At 37.3% G+C, this 19,609-nt stretch overlaps 1 protein-coding gene across 3 annotated transcripts in view; it reads right to left on the bottom strand.

Annotated features, from left to right (window-relative positions):
* The window catches only part of LOC145662111 (methyl farnesoate epoxidase-like), a 379,435-nt gene that overhangs the window by 61,133 nt on the left and 298,693 nt on the right, over positions 1 to 19,609 (bottom strand). For 2 of the 3 annotated variants that reach the window (XM_081727446.1, XM_081727444.1), the window contains one exon: positions 5,955 to 6,587. The exons of the other annotated variant lie outside the window; for it this stretch is intronic. In XM_081727446.1, the coding sequence (XP_081583572.1) occupies positions 6,406 to 6,587 (182 nt within the window). In that variant the 3' untranslated portion in view covers positions 5,955 to 6,405. Of the gene's footprint in view, positions 1 to 5,954; positions 6,588 to 19,609 lie in introns of those variants that run through there. 3 annotated transcript variants of the gene reach the window in all.

Here is a 19,609-nt window from a genome sequence, read left to right as displayed (position 1 = left end):
ATAAATCTGCACACTTTAACTGAGACTACAAAAATCACACCAGTTGTTTAAATTCTTCGGCTACATTTCTTAACAGCCTAATTATAACTGAAGATTTGAGTTAAGTTTGGGGCTTATGCTATTTTTCATATTTCTGTCCTTTTAAAACTATGTTCATCATGACATTAACTTATTTTTCATCTATTTTTAAAATCATTGATAAAAAGTATACATGAAACATTTATTACAAATTAACAAAAGTAAATTTAGAATTATATACCTACACGGAGAAAAATGCATAATCCAGTCGGCATGTAAATGCTGTTTTTACCAGGTTACGCGCGTCACCACATTAAGTAATGTTGTTTCATCAGTAGTACGATCTACACCACCGTCCAGCGAAAATTTTGTATTGTGGGACCACCATTTCAAATCTAGAATTAACGCCATACCCATTCCGACGGTGGTAACTTAGGTATATAATGTTGTTACTACCTTCTTACGAGTGTCCCCTCTTGGTTCTTTCTAAATCTGTGACTCCCTACCTTACGAGAGTAATAGTTTTTAGCACGAAATCAATCATGTGAATAAAATTATCCAATCACAGCGAGTCAAGTTCGACACCGAACTCCAGACTTGGCATGGTGTTCCTACCTGCTGTACTTTTATACATGAAATTACATTACTTAAGGAGCTCACCCGCGTAAATACGATGTATCCACACGGAAATCCTAGTCCTTTTTTTCTCAGTGTACCTAGCGAAGAAAGAAATTCAAAAACAAAACTGGAAAATGCAAGTAAAGTCACTGTTTTATGCTTGAAGGAGCCTTCGCATCTCCTTGCTTTTCTCACACATTTTGTCAATAATAAGATTGTTGTCTATTTTGGTCAGAATGTTTCTTTCTGAGTTCATTAAGAACAATGATTCCAGATGTTCATCTGTAAGTCTTGAACGGAGTCTTGTTTTTATGTATCTGAGCTTTGAAAATGCTCGCTCACAGGACACTTATGTTGTCGGTAATGTAAGAAGATACTTAGAAACTTTGAATAATTCTGTGTAGAGTCTTGAGTACATACTGTACTGCAGAATCACATCGAAGGCGCACTTAAAGCAAGAATTGCACTTCACTCCATCACATTTTATAGACCTTAAATCCATTATATCGTCAGTCGGCCCCAAATATTCCTCCTCATCCTCCATGAAATCTTCAGAAAACTTGTCCTCTTCAATCAAATCTTCAATCGTACGAACCTCAACAGCTTCTTGATTCTTTTCTTGGTTCTCATAAGGGGATTTTGAAAACTCTTCCCACATTGATGAAAACGAAAGAAGCTCTTCTTTAAGTTTTCCCTCTTCACAATCAGGAATTAATTCTGTGATTCTTTTCAGTGACAACGAAGCCAGACTTAAACTGTTTAACATCTTAGGATCAAAACACTCTAAATCTAAGTATAAGCTTTGATTTTTAGCAAATCGTTCCTGCATGCTGTTAGAAATTTGGTCTAGAACACAGTTGAAAACGGTTACTTCAAATCTGTATTTACAGTCTTCAATTACTTCATCAGAAGCTGATTCCCCTGCCATTTTCTCTCTTTTTCTACATCTTACCTCAGGCAATTCTGTTTCTATAATAACTTGTTCTAGACTAGGAACATCTGTAATGAGTCCTTCAATACTATTTGACATTTCTGTTGCAAAGTGTTTTGCTGCTTTGTTGACTTTGTCATACTGATCCCTAGATTCTTTCAACCTATTTTGAGTTGAGGATATCAGGCGCCATACTTGGACATAATCTAAGTTTTTTGTTTGCAAGTAGTCTGATAAAGGTGTGGTATGCTGAAAAATCAATAAAAAGATCATAGCCACAATGATAGTCTTAAAGGAGCACAACTTTTGAATGAGAGACATTGCATCATGTCTGACTTTGAATTCTTGCGAGTTGCCAATCACACTTAAAGCTGATACGAGTTCCACATATACTGGTTTTGATTTTCTTGGTCTGGCATCCTTGGTCGAATGCCCAGTAATGAAAGTGTCCAAATATTTTTACAGCAGCGTTGCTTTTACTTCTCCATCGAGTTATCCTAATAGCTTCAAGACGGACGCTTGGGTTTTGTTCCAAGTACACCCCAAGTCGTTTCTGGGATTCTTCCAAAAATATCTGAATTTCCTGGAGACGCCCAAAGAAAGATATACAAACACCCAAACTCGGCCAAAGGGCAAGGCGGTAGGTTGAGTAAAGACGGGAACTGGGGGCGGAGCAGTGAGGGTGGGAGGGTTGATACATAAAAATCATCCAAAATGACCAATATTGGAGTCAAATCTATATATTTAGGGGTAAATCTAATATCATTAATAGCATTCCCAGAAAGAGAAAGAGCGAGGCCGCAGGCCGAGCAAATACCGGGCTCTGGGGTGGAGCCCTGGCTGGCCAAAGGCTAGCAAATTTATAAAATAATTATGTAGCTTTTTTTTTTTTTTTTTTAAATTGTGTTCAGAGAGGAAACTGTGCGCCTTCCCGAGGCTAAGACGGGTCTTAGCCCCTCCCGCGGAGGGCGCAAAGGCAATGATGTGAGGTGGGCGCAGCGGCCATCGGGCCGGTACTTGATTATGGCCAGTCCACCCCTGTTTCCACCCCTCTCGAGCCTCTATAGTTTGCTTCTGACAAAAAGAATGTGTTTTCCGCATGAGTAAGTAACTATTCCAAGAAACAAAGTATATGATTCTAACGACTGCGAAAATGTTAATAACCTCTTTTAAGTCAGACATAAATGCTATGTTATTGTTTGGTTACAAAAAATATGTTTTCTTTTCTAGCTATATGACCACTCGAAAAAATACTAGAGAGGGGAAACAATTAAAGTGTTCTTCTGGGAGGGAGTTACATTTTTGTCACACGGAATATCCCTTTCACCATCCCCATTAATTCGTACACTGCACCAACTGATGTTTTGTGGCCTAATTACGTGACTCTGTGCCAAACAGGTTGCTACTCTATTTGTACCGTGTCATGCGAAAACGAACTAAGCGCCACTTACATACTTTTAAGAAAAATACGTTTAAAGGTTGATGTCCAGCATTAAGGTAGCCGTAATCTAAAGTGAAATTATGTTTGTGTTGGTTTTCCTCTCTTTTCGATTGTGCGAAACGTTCTAATTAGTTACAGGATACCTAATGCTGGTCGCCTTTAACGTATTTTCTTAAAAGTATGTAAGGTGGCGCTTAGTTCACCTTTTGCATACACGGTACATTTGAAAAATGAAATGAAATCTTTGAGTTTTACGTCCCACGATTATGCCGGTTAGCATAAAGGAGACGTTGATGATGACAAATGAATGAAATGGTGGAATGAAGAAAGTGGGAGGAAACGAGAGAACCCCGAGGAAACCCACGCACACGGTGATTGTCCACCACAAAGTTAACTTGGCGGGGGCTGGGATCGAACCCGGGACCCCAAGCACCAGAAGTGAACGCTCTACCACTGAGGCAGCGCGGCCCTACTCTATTTGAAGTTCGCAGGAAACTGCTGTTTCTTCAACCATTTCCCAAATAAATAACTTTCAAGCAAACATCCTTCAGGAATTCATTCTGGTGATGGGCATTTTCGCTTAGCCTCACTCACCCTCACCCTCAATCAATTCCCTCAACATTACCATCATTCAATTTCACCCTCAATCGACTTCCTCACCGTCACCCTCAGCCACCCTCACCCTCACCCTCAACCACCCTCACCCTCAATCGACTCCGTCACCCTCACCCTCAGCCACCCTCACCCTCAGTTGACTCCCTCACCCTCACCCTCAGACACCCTCACCCTCAACCGACTCTCCCACCCTCACCCTCAGTCGACCCCATCACCCTCACCCTCAGACACCCTCACCCTGATCTACCGAAATGAGGGTGAGTGAGGGTGAGGGCGGCCCTCTTGAGGGCAAAAATGAGTGAGGGTGCCCATCTCTGATTTCGAACACTGTCCTTCATGTACAGTCTTATGTGAAAAATCAGCGTTCCGACTTTCAAAATGGATTGTGCAGCAAAAAATCTCTAATTTCTTAAAATAGTAAAATTGTGGGTTACCATGTTCTTGCCTCACACCCTTCATATGTTGAATACCTCTTGTGAAAAATTCAGAAAACTCGAGGAGTGAGTAAACCATGATGGTGGTTATATAAAACTGTAGAATTGCAAGAATATACAGAACCAAAAGCTCTAGATGTGCAGCCTTTAAGTGTGTCATATAAATAAATCTATGTATTTATCTTATGTTATATTTTAATTTTATTTTGTTCCAAAAAGAGGGTATGGAATATTTTGAAGTAAAAATACTACATAGAATTTTGCTAGGTATTTGTGTATTTTTTAAAGAAGTATTTACTTTTAGCATTGGCTGGCTTACACCTGCTGTTTCTTCTTTTTTAAAAATAAACAACTGGTTTAACCCCCCCCCCCCAAAAAAAAATAAAAAATAAAAAGGACGAAAAATGCCAATCTGTGAACTTCATGGTGACGTTTCCACACATCACAGTATCTGCATTAGTTTTATTTCCTTTTCACCTTTTAATCAAGATGTCCCATGTTCAATTCTTGGTCGAACCACAACCCTTCTTTCATACGTAAGCAAAGTAGCGGTTCGGATGTAACTTTAAGCGAAAGTCTTCTCCTTGATAACCTCGGTATTACGTAAGAATGTTAAGCCTGAACATAAGAAACGAAACCAAATTGTATATTTCTGCATGCCTGAATGCCTGTTGTTTTATAAACAAGCCAAGAATGCTTAAATATATTGATGAAAATTGGCAAAATTTATCACTTGCCTACGTAGATTCCAACATTAGCTTAGATTGGGCTTTCAATGATATGTACGTACTAAACTTGTAATTTAATACCTGAGTTTTAGCGTATTGATTATGATACGTTGACGTTTAAATTTTACATGCAAAGCAATAATAGTATTTTTCCGTTATTGTTTTACATTTAGAGTAATGACGGGATTTTCCCGATGACTAGGGCTGGAGTTTCCCAATTTAACAAATTTACTAACCGGACTTCTTTAAGCTTATGTGACTTCTTCCAGTGTAACCCCGTTGTTGCATAATAACACCAAGGCGAAACAAACTTATTTCTGTCAATATGCAATATAAATACATAAAGCAAAATATCTAAACCCAAAAAACCTGGTTTAAACCAAAAAAATCCTGGTTTAAACTCCCCCCCAAAATCTAGTTTTTGGCATTTTTCAAAAACAACCATGGTTCTTGCCAACCCTGCGTACTTTTGTATATAGGAGGTTAAAAAAAAATCTTATTATATACATTGGTTAATCCTTTGGAATTCATAATGTAAATATGTTGAGAAGTAAAATTGTTTCAAACATCTTTTCGAAATTCATGGTTTATTTTCGAGGTTTTTTATTACTATCGGCATCAACCACTAATTAAATGACTTTTTGCGTTATAGAGAAGCGAAACAAAATCTGATTTATCAATTTAAAGCAGAATTTTGAAAAAAGCCCAACATTTCCCAAGCAAGAAAGAGAAGCAGAAAAAAACCGAGTTTTTTTTTTTCAAAAAAGCCGGTTCTTTTCCGAACCCTTGCATCACTAATATAAGGCACACATATTATGCTTCATGTTCTTATTTGCAACATTAAAAAAGATCAAATCGCAGTGACTCAGTGGTAGATATATCATGTCTTGTATGGATATCAGTAGTTTGGTCAAGAGAATATGTGATGCACAACATTTTGTTCGTGGATTTTCTCGGGATTCTTCCGTTGCCTGTCACATTTTCATTCGACCAATAATTTCATAATCATCCATGTTCATTAATTATTCGTCTCCTTTATTACAAATAGAATAATCGTAGGACTTAAAAAATAGAAATTGTATTTTATTTTGTTTTTGAGAGGAATAAAATTAAAATTTAAGTCAGATAACATATCTTTTAATTGTATGTTATTAGAAGATGTTGTTGAAAATGCTAATAAATACGAAAATAGTTAGTTTGTTTTCTCAGAGACTACATTTCGTATGGTAATAATCTTTATTTAAATGATTTTGTTTGCAAGTAACAATGAATAAAGTAACACATATATAAAACGGCAAAATACCATCGTGACATACTACTGGTAAAAACCAACCCTTAACCTTTTATTATTGATTAGATTTCTAGATATCTAGATATGTAAATGTAAATGGTAAATCTGTGTGGGTTTCACAACTCACTTTAGTGCTACATCTCGTCTTATATTTCCATTTTAGGCAGAGATTCCTTTTGAAGTATTGAAGTCGTACAAAATAAACATCGATCGTGTGATTTCTGTTCTCATTGCTAACATTTTTTTTTACGAAATACAAAAACTTCTACAACTTTATATATACCAAACTAGTCTAGTGAATATTCTATTTATTTCTCTTCATGATGTTTCTAAGTCCTTTGATTAATAAGAGCGCTGAATGGTTTAGGCCTCATGGCTCCCCCATCAATCGGTTCTGTTGAAGGGGCAGGTTCGTTGGGCGGGATGCTAAAAGTAAATCTCGAAAATGTCACCGTTGTCATTAAAAAAAGAATCATTTTCGCTACATTTTCACCCATACATCGTTTTCGACCTGAAAACAAAGGATAAAAATTATATGTAACATGTTTAGTATTATATCATTTTAATATAAAATTTAAATGTAGAATTCATAATTATGCACTAAAATCAAAATAAATCATTAGAATTCTGTGAACATTAAATCAATTCTCAATATCAATATAATCGCATGATCCCAGAGCATAACTGATATCAATACAATTAGGTTTACTGCTTAAAAACGAACTAAATTCTACTGATCCAAGCAGTAATATTCCGTAACAAGTTAACTATCAATTTGCATATCTGATCATATGCGTTTCATCTACACAAAGGTTTTATAAATCTCGAATAACGTACATCTTCAAAGAAAAAAGACCTAAATTACGAAACGCTTACATATTTGATTTAATGAGTGTAAAAGTCAAATGAGATTCATTTATATCCTTTATGAGATGGTAAAATAATGAAATCAAAGATGTATGTTGCCTTTTCACGATAAAGCGACTGAAGTATTTAAAATTATTTTTCTACAAAGTTATCAGTTGCATGGAGCTTTTCTTCTTGAATCTGATTACTTTGATGATCTATTATCAAAAAGTTGTGATAATTGAGCACGAATACATCCATTGAATTAAAACGGAGATACTTTCTCATGGTTCAGGCTCGCCATTTATATAAAATTTTCCCCAAAAATTACCATTGACAAAATAATAATTTTATTTGAACTTCTATAAATATTGTACTTGCTAAATGTGATCCTTAACAGTGATAAAAAGTTACTTGGAAATTAAGAAATTTTCAAGCAACTGATATCCGAAACTTCAAAATTTTGTAGAAACATTCATCATGTACCCGAGCTTGCACACAAAAATGTCTTCTTCTTCTTGTACATCTCAAAAATGTCTTTTTCGTAACTGCATCTAAATATTCTGTTCTTGGTCTTCCTGTTCCTGGTTTTCCTTCTGCCTTTCCCTCTACCAGCACAGTGATCCAATCAGAGTGCCGAATATTATGGCAAAGCATGCGTTTCTTCTTTTTCCTATTATCTTGATGATCTGACGTCCTTTATTAGCTTCCTTTAGTACGTCTTCATTCCTTTTCCTTTCTATCTATGAATGCGCAACATTATGCGCCAACACCATATTTCAAATGCTTCCAGCTTGGATATTTCAGCTTTTCTCAATGTCCATGTCTTTGATCCATAAAGCTCCATGCTCCATGCCAGGGTCGTAATAAATCGTTTACAAACGTCCAACAACACATTTCTTGACGTTAGCAGTTCTCTTTTCCTATTGAATGCTTGTATAGTCTGTGCTTTTCTGAAACTTACGTCTTTTTCACTTCTTCTGACCGAGAATATTAACTTCCTAAATAAGGGAATGTCTTAACGTTTTCGATTTTCTCTCCATCTAGCCATACGTTTGCCCCTTACTGTCCTGCTCTTGTGCACTTTATCACTTTCGTTTTCTTCTTATTTATCTTCATTTTGCATGCTTTTTCCTGCAAGTCGTTCAAGTTTGAAAGGGCTTCCTGCAAGTCCTTTTCGTTCTCCGCTATCAGTGCTATGTTATCAGCAAACCTTATTGTACTGAAAACGTGACCATTTACTTTTACGCCTTTCTCGTTTTTTATCAAAGAATTCTTTCATAGCCTCTTATATTTAGACATTGAACAGGGGAGGTGAAAGTCCACATCCTTGCCTTACTAATTTACTTATACTTGCTTCGTTCTGATCTCTTCTTATAACAGCTGTCTGGTTCATGTAAAGGTGGTATTTTATTCTGGTGTCTCTGTAATCCACTTTGAGATTCTTCAACACTCTGAACATGATATTCCAATCTACGTTGTCAAAAGCTTTTTCTATATCTACAAATATAATCACAATTGGTTTGTTTATTCTAATGTGCTGTTCTGTGATCAACCGTAGGCTCAGTATTGTTTCCCTTGTTCCTATTTTTCTGCTGAATCCAAACTGGTTCTCCGATAGCTGTTCTTCGATTTTCCCTTCTCTTCGTTGCGCGATAATTTTTCATAGTATTTTTGATACATGGGAAAGCAAACTTAACGTTCTGTGTTCTTCGCATTTCCGAGCGCCTTTTCTCTTCGGGACAGGTATCAATATGCTTTCCTCGAAGTATCTTTGTATTTTTCCCGAGAAGCACATTTCATTAATAAGATTGAGTGATTTCTTCTTTGTTGCTACTCCCAGATTCTTAATCACTTTTACTAGTATTAGGTCTATTTCTGGGGTTATGCCGTCTTGCATTTTCTCCAAAGCATTTTAAAATTCGCACTGTAAAATTGATGGTCCTAATTCATTTTCATCGAGGTCTTCTTCCTTTTCTATCTCTTCCTCGTTCACTCTGTCTCCTTTGTAGAGTTCTTCAATGTATTCCTTCCATCTTCTTGTTATCTGCTCCTCTTCTATTAGCGCTGTACTATTATGCGATACTTGGCCTCTGAAGGGAAGAAATTTGATTGACTTTGTATCCATCCTCCATATTTCCGAAATAATTAGGCATAGAAACTTGAAATTTTCATCGATTATTTCCGTGCACCCTACAATGACAATAAGATACAGGTAAGGATGTAGTATCACCCCTTAAAATGGAAAATTGGACTGAGAGGTTATGGAACTTTAGTAAAACTGAAGAGGCAAGAACAAATATTTTGAATCCACAAAATTGTCTTTCAAATGTTTTCTACAAATCTTAATTTTGTCTTAAAGAGAACAGACATTTTGCTACGAAAACTACGTGCACACAACCATCTTAAAGACGTGGCTTATATTTAATGTACTGCTTTAAAAATAATATACACAGTTGCTAATTTACGCTACCATTAATGCGATTCCTTATAACTACACAGTAACAATACACAAAACTTTTCCATAACAAATTTAGTTCGGAAAATCACATAGTCATTGATAAAGTTTAACATTTTTACTGAATACGCTGTTACTGTTTACGTTTACATCACTGTAACTTTAACCCATTTGGAAAAATAATGAAACCGTTAATTTCAGTTTTTCATAAAACGGTACTTAAAGTTATAGGTGTTATTTATGTTATATTCGAATTCGATAAACACACCAAAATATAGGTAACAACATGTGTTCTATTCCCATTATCGTGCAGTCAAAAAAAAAAGAAAGGGAAATTCTGCAAACTTATTTGTAAGGGAATGTTTAAAATCTTGAAATTATATTTTACTGATCACTTTGGCTGCTATCTTTAGAGATAAGAAATTAAATTAACGTATATCAGTTTATTATCTATTTGCTGTCTCAAAATGTGAAATATCCTCCTTTCGCAATTGGTTTAAGAGTGTTGTGTACCACCTTTAGCTTTCAGCCCATTGATTCACATGGGATTTTTTTCTTTTTCTACTCTCTCTTTAATGAAGTGGAATTTTAATGATTTAATTTTACCGATCTCTTCTTTACATTTATTTAAATGTTCTTTGCTTTTTCAAAATTAATTTCTATTAGAGTTATATCATACATTTAACATCAGTTATATTTCATTATATTAAATTTGTTCTACAGCAAAATTTAATATTCTTAAGATAAGAGACTATTATATAGAGTTAAACAAAAAGTCAGTAAAATATAACTATTAAAATTCGTGTTCTTTTCAAAGAAAACAGAAAATAATTCTTCATATGTTGTGGCCTAAATCGATGGGCTAAAATTCAAGATGGCGCATGTATTCAACATTATTAACATGTGGTAAATGTTAAATCTATCTTCATGCATTTAAAATGAAAATAATAGTTTTTTTCACATTTAGGTATTTGACTTTTATTAAGTTCTTCTACATAGCCCAATAATTTTAAATTTTGGATATTATTTACAAAAATTACAATATAAGGCGAATTAGCGTTTACTCCGCTACCAATTAACAATTAATCAAGAAAATCTCTACTGTACGACGACAATCGACTAGCAGAGGTATCTATTGTGGGGCAAATAGAGCGTGTGTCTTGGGCACCAGTGCCAAAGACAAGAATAATGCTATACCGCACCGAAAGAAATAGTGGCAAACCTTCACATCAGCAACTATGTGCTTGTTAAATGATTGTTGTGTGTAAATGATGTGACGTATTTAAACTTCGCAGTAATATTTCTTTTAACTGGAAGCTCACTGTCGTGTATAGTAGTGCGCCAATAACATAGTATAATTACAGGGGCACACAAAAAATTTAGAAACACTTCAAACAGTACACGTAAATTTGGCCCTCCACTGTACAACACGTGTTGCGGTTGCCGATCGTATTTTTTCAATGTGCCATGTGGACCTTCTTCTTCCGTCAGGAGTAATTAATTCACCTGTGAGTTTCGTGGTGTGAAAGTGGTGCGGTAAAATGGGCGACCTGACTCACTTCCAAAGAGGCATGATCGTTGGTGCCCGTCTGGTTGGAGCTTCATTGGCAACAGTGGCGAACTTTGTGAGGGAATCGAAATGCACTGTGTCCAATGTCACGAGGGTATACACATTTCTTGGGCAAACGACGTCTGCAAAGCACAACAGTGGTAGAAAGACAATCCTGTCAGATAGGGACCGGAGGGCATTAAAACGGATTGTAGCAGCTAAAAAGAAGACCACTTCAATGAAAATTACGTCTGAACTCAATTCCGGCCTACTGAACCCGGCTCCATCGAAAACAGTGCGACGGGAACTTCATAAAATGAAAATTAGTGTCAGGGCCGCTATCGCCAAAACCCTGATCATAGCATTAAATGCGAAGAGGCGTATCCAGTAATGCAAGGATCACAAGGCTTGGACTCATGAGCAGTGGAAACATGTAATGTGGTCCCATGAATGGACCTTCACCTTGTTTCCAACAACCGATCGCGTTTATGTATGGAGAACCGTCGCAGGCCTATGATACAGACTCTGCTCCCAACTGTAAAGCATCGGGGTAGTTCTGTTATAGTATGGGCAGTGATATCATGGTTTCCTGTAGGCCCCATCATAGCCCTACATGGAATTATGAATGCTAAGGCGTATGTGATCATTTTGGGGGACCAGGTTCTACCCATGGCTCGAATATTATTCCCTGATGGTTGATGTCATCTACCAAGATGATTTGGCACCCTGTCAGGCTAAAAAAAGGGTGAAATCATGGTTTGAGAAGCATGACCTGGAGCTATCACCTACCCTGGGTCCCACACTCGCCAGATCTGAACATATTTAAGACATTGTGGGCTGAGTTAGAAAGACGTGTTCGGTCTCCTTACCTTCCACCAGCATCTCCTAAGGAACTGGTGCATGTTTTGGAGGAACAATGGTACAAAATTCCACCTACCACGATCCAGGAGCTGTATACGTCCATTCCACGTCGGATCCAAGCTGTTTCGGACGCAAATGGAGGCCCCACACCATACTAGATATAATTTTCATATTTTTGCAAACGTTTTAGATTTTTTTGTCATACCCCTATATATACCATGGTAATAGTATATTTGAAAATGATGAAGCAACCCTCCTTACTGTCAAGCAACTTCATATGGATTGACAAAATGTTAAAGCATTATTCTGGTACTTGAAGATGCATTTATTCTTTTCGTACAAGTTGAGAATTCCACAACATATAAAATATGTCTGCAAACTAATGTTTCTTCTGTCCAAACAAATCTCTTAATGCTTTATATAGTTTATTCTATTAGTGTATTTCCATTTCGCTAAACATATTGGGCAAGGATAATTGTTTCACAACACAGAGGGAGGTGCAAGGGTTGACGGAGCAAAGGTGAGAGAGGGGTATAATATAAAGGGGCTGAATAAGCAGTAAGGGACACTATTTGAAATTACACAGATTTTCAATATTTGAGAAAAGTTTGTTAGGTGTCCGGGTACATAAGATGTTGGATGCTTCTATTGTACGAGGGTAAGTCAAGAAGTAACAAGTATTTTTCTATTTCTTTCTAGGTTGAGATTGTGTGCACACAAGACTGTAGGTGTCGCCATTGACTTCGCCTGTCGTAGGTCGCAGCGTTATCACTCCAGTCAGGTTTGCGCTGTTGCGAGGTAAAGATGACCGCGCCACTCGATGTGTGTACCAAACAAGAACAGCGTTGTATCATACATTTTTTTGTGGTCTGAAGGTACACCCGGAGCGGAAATTCACAGAAGACTTTCAGCACCTTACGGGTACAATGTGTTGGCACAGTAAAGTGTTTACTAGTGGATTAAACAGTTCAAAAGTGGTCGAATGAGTGTGAAAAATGAGGAAACAATAGGGCCTCAAGCTACAGCGACAACTGCTAACATTATGAACGAGTCCATGCATTTACTCTGTATAACAGACGAATGACTGTTGATGAAGTAGCAACATATATGCGGATTAGCCACGATTCTGCATATGACAACATACATAACAGATTCAACATTCAAATCTGTGCGAGATTGGTTCCCAATCTGAGAACACAAGCAAAGCCGTGTGACAATCTGTCAGCATCTTCTTTTCCTTTATGCTAACGAAGGTGAAACATTTCTTGATGAAACTTGGATTCATCACTTTGACCTAGAGAGCAAACACCAGAATACGGAGTGAAAGCATCCCGGATCTCCTATGGAGAAGAAATTCAAGAGTCAACCTTCTGCAAGGAAAGTGATGCACACAGTGCTTTTGGACTCACAATGACCAATTCTGAAACATTACCTGGAGAAGGGGTCAGCAATAAACAGTAAAAGTACAGTGATATGCTAGTAAGCAAGTTGAAGCCAGCAACACGCAATAAAGGCAGAGGTCGATTGCCGGAAGGCGTGCTTGTGTTGCATGCTAATGCGCGTCCACATACCACCGCCCACACATCTCAAACTCTTCAGATGCTGCGTTTTGAGATGTTGGAGCATCCTACACCAGTTCCGATCTCGCTCCGTCGAATTATTATCTTCTTGGTTCAGCTAAAGATGCTATCAGAGGTCATCGATTCAGTTCCGATCAACAGGTGAAGGAAGCGGTGCATTCATGTGTTGTAGTGAAGCTAAAAACTGTTACGAAGATGGTATCGGAAAGCTTGTGCAATGGTGGATCAATGCATTCAAAATGATATGATATTGTTGAAAAATGATATGAATAAAAACATTATACTCTTGTGGTAATAAATAATAAAAATTGATTGCAGATACCTATTGACTTACTCTCGAAGAAGAACAAATAGACATCACGTTCTATATTATTACTATAATTACAGATTCTGGATGCATATATTCTATATTTTCTGGATGCATAAATGAGTTCCTTAGATACTATTCTTTCTTTGTAAAATAATATATTTTAATCTGATATATTCCAATTGTAATCCTGGACGTTATTAATCTGCACCACTGTAAATATTTTGATAATTAAATTATCAGAGGGTGTTTCTCTTCTGTTACGCCTGAAATTGAGCTCAACTCAAAAATTGAACTCAGTGAGTTGAGGATGTGACTATTAAAAACCTTGAATTCAAGTGTATGTTACTCACTGTTTATACTTTGACTTCGATCACAGCTGAGCTAGTTTCAAAACTGCCCGTTCACAACTCTCGTAATTGTTTATATTTAAGGGCATTAAATGGAAAATAAGAAAATAATAACAGAAAGAAAAGTTGGTCCCTAAGTTTCTACTTTTGAATGTGAAAATTCATGAACGTTGAAGCCAGTGATGTGCCGTGAACTATAATTTTACGTCTACGCGATTGTCTACTGTAGTCTATACGTAATCTACATTACACCTTTTCCCTTGTAGACTATATAGAATACCACTATGAAATGTAAGGAAGAATTTCGTTGCTCGTTTGTTCATATTTCCTCATTCAGTTGTTTTGCTTCGGTGCAGCGAATGATTAGGGAAACGACTAACATATAAAAAGTAGAGGGAATTACCTAATCTGTATGTTTACTCTGCTCTGCACATACCACTTCCTTAGATTTTCCACTTCGAGCACTGCTTTTATAATGAAATTTACAAAACTAATTCTCACCTGTGGACTTTCAGTCTTGAATCTGCTGTATTTGCCATTTTTTTTTTGCGTATTTTACAAAATGCATAATATTTTTCATTTTTCATCAAGACGAAACTAAGTATTCGAAAGTTACTATTTGTACGCAATTTCGCAAGGTAACGACAAAAGAAAGCTCAGCATTACAATTTAATTACGTTTAGTTAAGCCTGCCATATTTTTCATGAGAATACGGGGCAACTTCGATCTCCCCCCCAACCCTCCAACACAATCCTATGAATTGTAGCTCTGGTTATGAACAACAGCATGATAAGTGAAAGTTCCCTCAGCTGCAGCTACTTTTCTCTCTTCATTCCCTGCAATTAATTGTACGAATTGAAGATATTTACAATGCAACTAGAAAAGAATCGGCTTAAAAACTAAAGGTGACGTCTTATGCTTTACGGAGAAACAATATGCAGATAATCTCGTTTTATTTAAATCAGTGATGCAATTTTTCTTCTATATTCTTCGTGCGTTTATTAATACGAATTTATTTAATTACTTACGTGGCTGTATTTGCTAAAATTACGTTTGTTAGTTTAATATGATGAAAACTTACCTGTTTTTTCTTCTAGTATTGTGTTTGATTGTCAAGACCGCATTTACACATTTCTGAGCAGTGTTGCCAACAACCTCTGAACAAAATAGGCTAGATGGCCTTCAGAATTAAGCTTTTTTTATGCAAAAGAATGGCTAAATTTTGAACTGCTAATCTGCAACTTACATTGTAGATTTTAAACCCCTTTTTTGTGAAAGATTATAAGTGAGTTATAGTAAAATTTGAAATGTTGAATTTTATACGCTGAAGACTAACAAGCAACATACAGTACATGAATTTAAATTACAACCATCAACAACTCATCTGTTTTGTGAAAGTCAACAGCCACATTATCAGTTGAATTGAATAAGTCATCATCGATAATGTCGCACCTAGCCGAGGTGCTAAAACTGGATGCACCATCGTTGGATTGCAGGTTGTTGTGTTTGCGTAGACTGCTATTGTCCGAATATTCAGTAGTACTTCTTTCAGCAGGTCACAGTCCTTACAAATACTTCTTCTCCGTACATCAATATGGATCATCCAGATTGTATTGAGTTTTCAAGCTAATTAAGTATGCTATTTGATTCCTCTAAGAAACAAAAACAATCTCAGGGCCTTTAAAAACCTAACAGTTTCCTAAATTTATATTAGAAAACTTTCATTCTTGCAATGAAATGCGAAATTTAAAATAATTAAAAAGTAGCAAACGAGACCATTACGGGAGCGACATTAAAATTATTTCTGAGTCGATAATTATTCTTAAGTAGTTGTAAATCTGTGAGTAGAGATAGAAGAAAAATGAAAAACAAATGTTTGTTGCGTAATAAAACACCCTCTGCCTAATCAATTAATACGATAACATAAATGACAAATAGGCTAATTTTTAAAAATTATTCTTTATTTTCAAAGAAAATCTATTTTTAGTATTAATTCAACGGCTAATAAAAAGACAAAAATGGCAAAAGAGTTTCATAAAAATAAGCTATATTTAAGGCTATAATCATTTCGTAGAGTTGTATGGCTAAATACCTCTCCAAATAGGCTAGATTTAGCCAAAAATAGGATAAATTGGCATCACTGTTCCTGAGTCCCAAACCAAAGTCCAATTCTGGGCCCCTAGCCTATTATTTATAATTTCTGTTATCTTCCATTGTGTGCAATGGACAAAGTAGCATGGCAGATTTTATCAGTCAACTTGATAGTTCAATTGCGTTGCTTTCAGAAAAGGGTATTTCTCCTTCAAATTGGAAGAAAACGTACACTTTGGTTTAGGCATTCTCGTTCATACAAAATTGGAACACTTCACATGTAATGTAGGCTATTATCAGTGGTGGACTGGCCATAATCAAGTACCGGCCCGATGGCCGCTGCGCCCTCCTCACATCAGTGCCTTTGCGCCCTCCTCGGGAAAGTGCACAGTTTCCTCTCTGAACACAATTAAAAAAAAAGCAAAGGTACATAATTATTTTATAAATTCGCTAGCCTTTGGCCAGCTAGGGCTCCACCCCAGACCCCGGTATTTGCTCGGCCTGCGGCCTCGCTCTTTGTGTTTTCGCCGTGGGAATGCTATTAATGATATTATATTTACCCCTAAATATATAGATTTGACCTTACTATTAGTCATTTTGGACGATTTTTACATATCACCCTTACCAACCCCACGCTCCACCCCAAATCCCAGTATTTGCTCGGCCTGCGGCCTCGCTCTTTCTGTTTTTGCTTTGGGAATGTCATTATAATGATCTTAGGGACCCTGAAATTTATAGATTTGACTTTAATATCGGTCATTTTGGATGATTTTTATATATCAACCCTCCCACCCCCAATGCTCCGCCCCCAGTCCCGTCTTTACTCAGCCTACGGCCTTGCCCTTTCTGTTTTAGACTTTGGAGGTACCATTAATGATCTCAGCGACTTCGAAATATATTGATTTTACTCTAATCTCGGTCATTTTGGATCATTTTTACATGTCTCTCCCTCCCACTCCCGCCGTTAGAGACGCTAGTGGCGCTACATAAAAACAAGACTCCGTTCAAGACTTACAGATGAGCATCTGGAATCATTGTTCTTGATGAACTCAGAAAGAGACATTCTGACCAAAATAGACAACAATCTTATTATTGACAAAATGTGTGAAAAAAGCAAGGACATGCGAAGGCTCCTTCACGCATAAAGCAGTGACTTTACTTTCATTTTCCAGTTTTGTTTTTGAATGTCTTTTTTCGCTAGGTAGGTATATATTTCTCAATTTACTTTTGTTAATTTGTAGTAAATGTTTCATGTATACTTTTTATTAACGGTTTTAAAAATAGATTAAAAATAAGTTAATGTTATGATGGACATAGCTTTAAAAGGAAAAATAGCATAAGCCCCAAACTTAACTCAAATAGTCAGTTATAATTAGGCTGTTAACAAATGTAGCCGAAGAATTTAAACAACTGGTGTGATTTTTGTAGTCTCAGTTAAAGTGTGCAGATTTATATAGGCCTAATATACGAGGCGTGTTTTTCAAGTAAGGCTGTTTGAACATAAGTACACAACGAAAAGTTATTTCAAAAAAGTAAATGTATTTTCAGAAAGTACATACTTTACTCTATTTTTCGACATAGTTGCCAAGTTTGTTCAAACACTTATCATACCTCTCAACCAATTTCAAAATACCCTCTTCATAAAAACTTGCCGCCTGCTTCAATAACCAAGAGTTCACTGCCGTTTTCACATCGTCATCATCATTGTAACGGATGCCACTGAGGTGTTGTTTGAGGTGGAGGAACAGATGGTAATCGCTCGGCGCAAGATCAGGACTGTAGGGTGGGTGGTCTAAAACTTCCCAGCCAAAACTGTCCAACAAATCTTGCGTCTGATCTACAGTGTGAGGTCTTGCATTGTCATGGAGAAGAACAATCCCTTTTGTCAGCATGCCGCGTCGTTTGTTTTGAATCGCTCTGCGTAACTTTCACAGGGTTTGGCAGTATGCTTCTGCATTTATAGTGGTTCCTCGTTGCATGAAGTCGACCAACAAAACACCATGCCTATCCCAAAACACCGACGCCATGATTTTGCGCTGGGACAGAGTCTGTTTGGCCTTCACCTTTACAAGCGCGTGTGTGTGTCTCCATTCCATGCTCTGTTGCTTCGATTCGGGCGTGATATGCGAAACCCATGTTTCGTATCCAGTTACGATCTGACTCAAGAAGCTGTCACCTTCTTCGTCATAACGAGTTAAGAACTTCATGGCACACTCAAATCTTTGGTTTTTGTGGTCCTCTTTAGGAGTTTCGGGACCCAACGGGAGCATAGTTTCCTAAACTTTAGGTGTTCAGAAACAATTTTGTAAAGCACTGATCTCGACACGTCAGGAAATTCGTTTGAGAGACCTGTTATTGTGCAGCGCCTGTTCTCACGAACCCTCGCTTCAACTGAAGCCACCAAATCGTCTGTAATCGAAGAAGGGCGACCTTAGTACTCATCATGGACGTTGTCACGGCCATTTTTGAATTCTCGTACCCACTTACGCACTTTGCTTGCACTCATAACAGTATCACCGTACACTTCGCAAATCTGTCGATGAATTTCTGCAGCAGACACGTTACTTGCTGACAAAAACCATATCACTGAGCAAACCTCACACGCGGCGGGCGACTTGATAGTCTTAAACATTGTGAAAGCACAGAACACAACCGTACAGGTCAGCTACAGAGTTGAAACTGAGCACAGTTGTTCCCGAGGCATGTCGGTACACGACGCACACGCTAGTTGCGGTATGCGCCCGAACTACTAGTGTCTACAACAAAACGGACCTTACTTAAAAAACACGCCTCGTATTTAGTACTCAAAGTCTCTTTGTCTGTTCATGAAAATATTGAATTTGTATAATTCTATCGCGATTAACTGCAATAGCTAGTTAATCTTTTGTTGTTTTTGGTGTACTAATTTTCCGGGGGAAGCCCCCCGGCACTTTCTTTTATTAGGAGGGGGTATTCCATACTAGCGAAAGCCTCAGATGGACGGCGCCCTCCCAGAGTATGTGACCGCGCCCTTTTTACATAGCCAGTCCACCCCTGGCTATTATGAACAAAAGCTCAGCTGGTGCACTTTACCAAAGATTTCAGATCTGGTTTACTGCTGACGGACAACTGCAACTTTGTGCTGTGGGTTTAATTGGCTTGCTAGCTAGTGCTCTCAACGGGTCGGGTCTGGTTGAAGACCGACCCGTGACCCGAATTGACTGACCCGACCCCACAGACCCGAACCGTGATCCGACCTGATTGACCTAACCCGACCCGAGCAGTAGGAAGAGTCTCTTGGAGGAGACAAAATGAAATCATTTAACAACAATGATAAGGGTTGAGGAAACGGAAGAACACCTGTGATATTTCCAACCCTTCAACTTTCATTCCAAAATAGGTTCTTATGATTCCGGGACCCGTGCCACTTTGATTTTTCTTTCTTGGTAATTAAAACGTATTTTACAGTATATATAGTTGCACGTAAGAAGATACATAATATGAATTTTGTA

Source organism: Thermobia domestica, chromosome 10, assembly GCF_964235325.1.
Source record: "Thermobia domestica chromosome 10, izTheDome1.hap1.1, whole genome shotgun sequence".
Taxonomy (NCBI): Eukaryota; Metazoa; Arthropoda; class Insecta; order Zygentoma; family Lepismatidae; genus Thermobia; species Thermobia domestica.
This window is presented reverse-complemented; position numbering and strand designations above follow the sequence as displayed.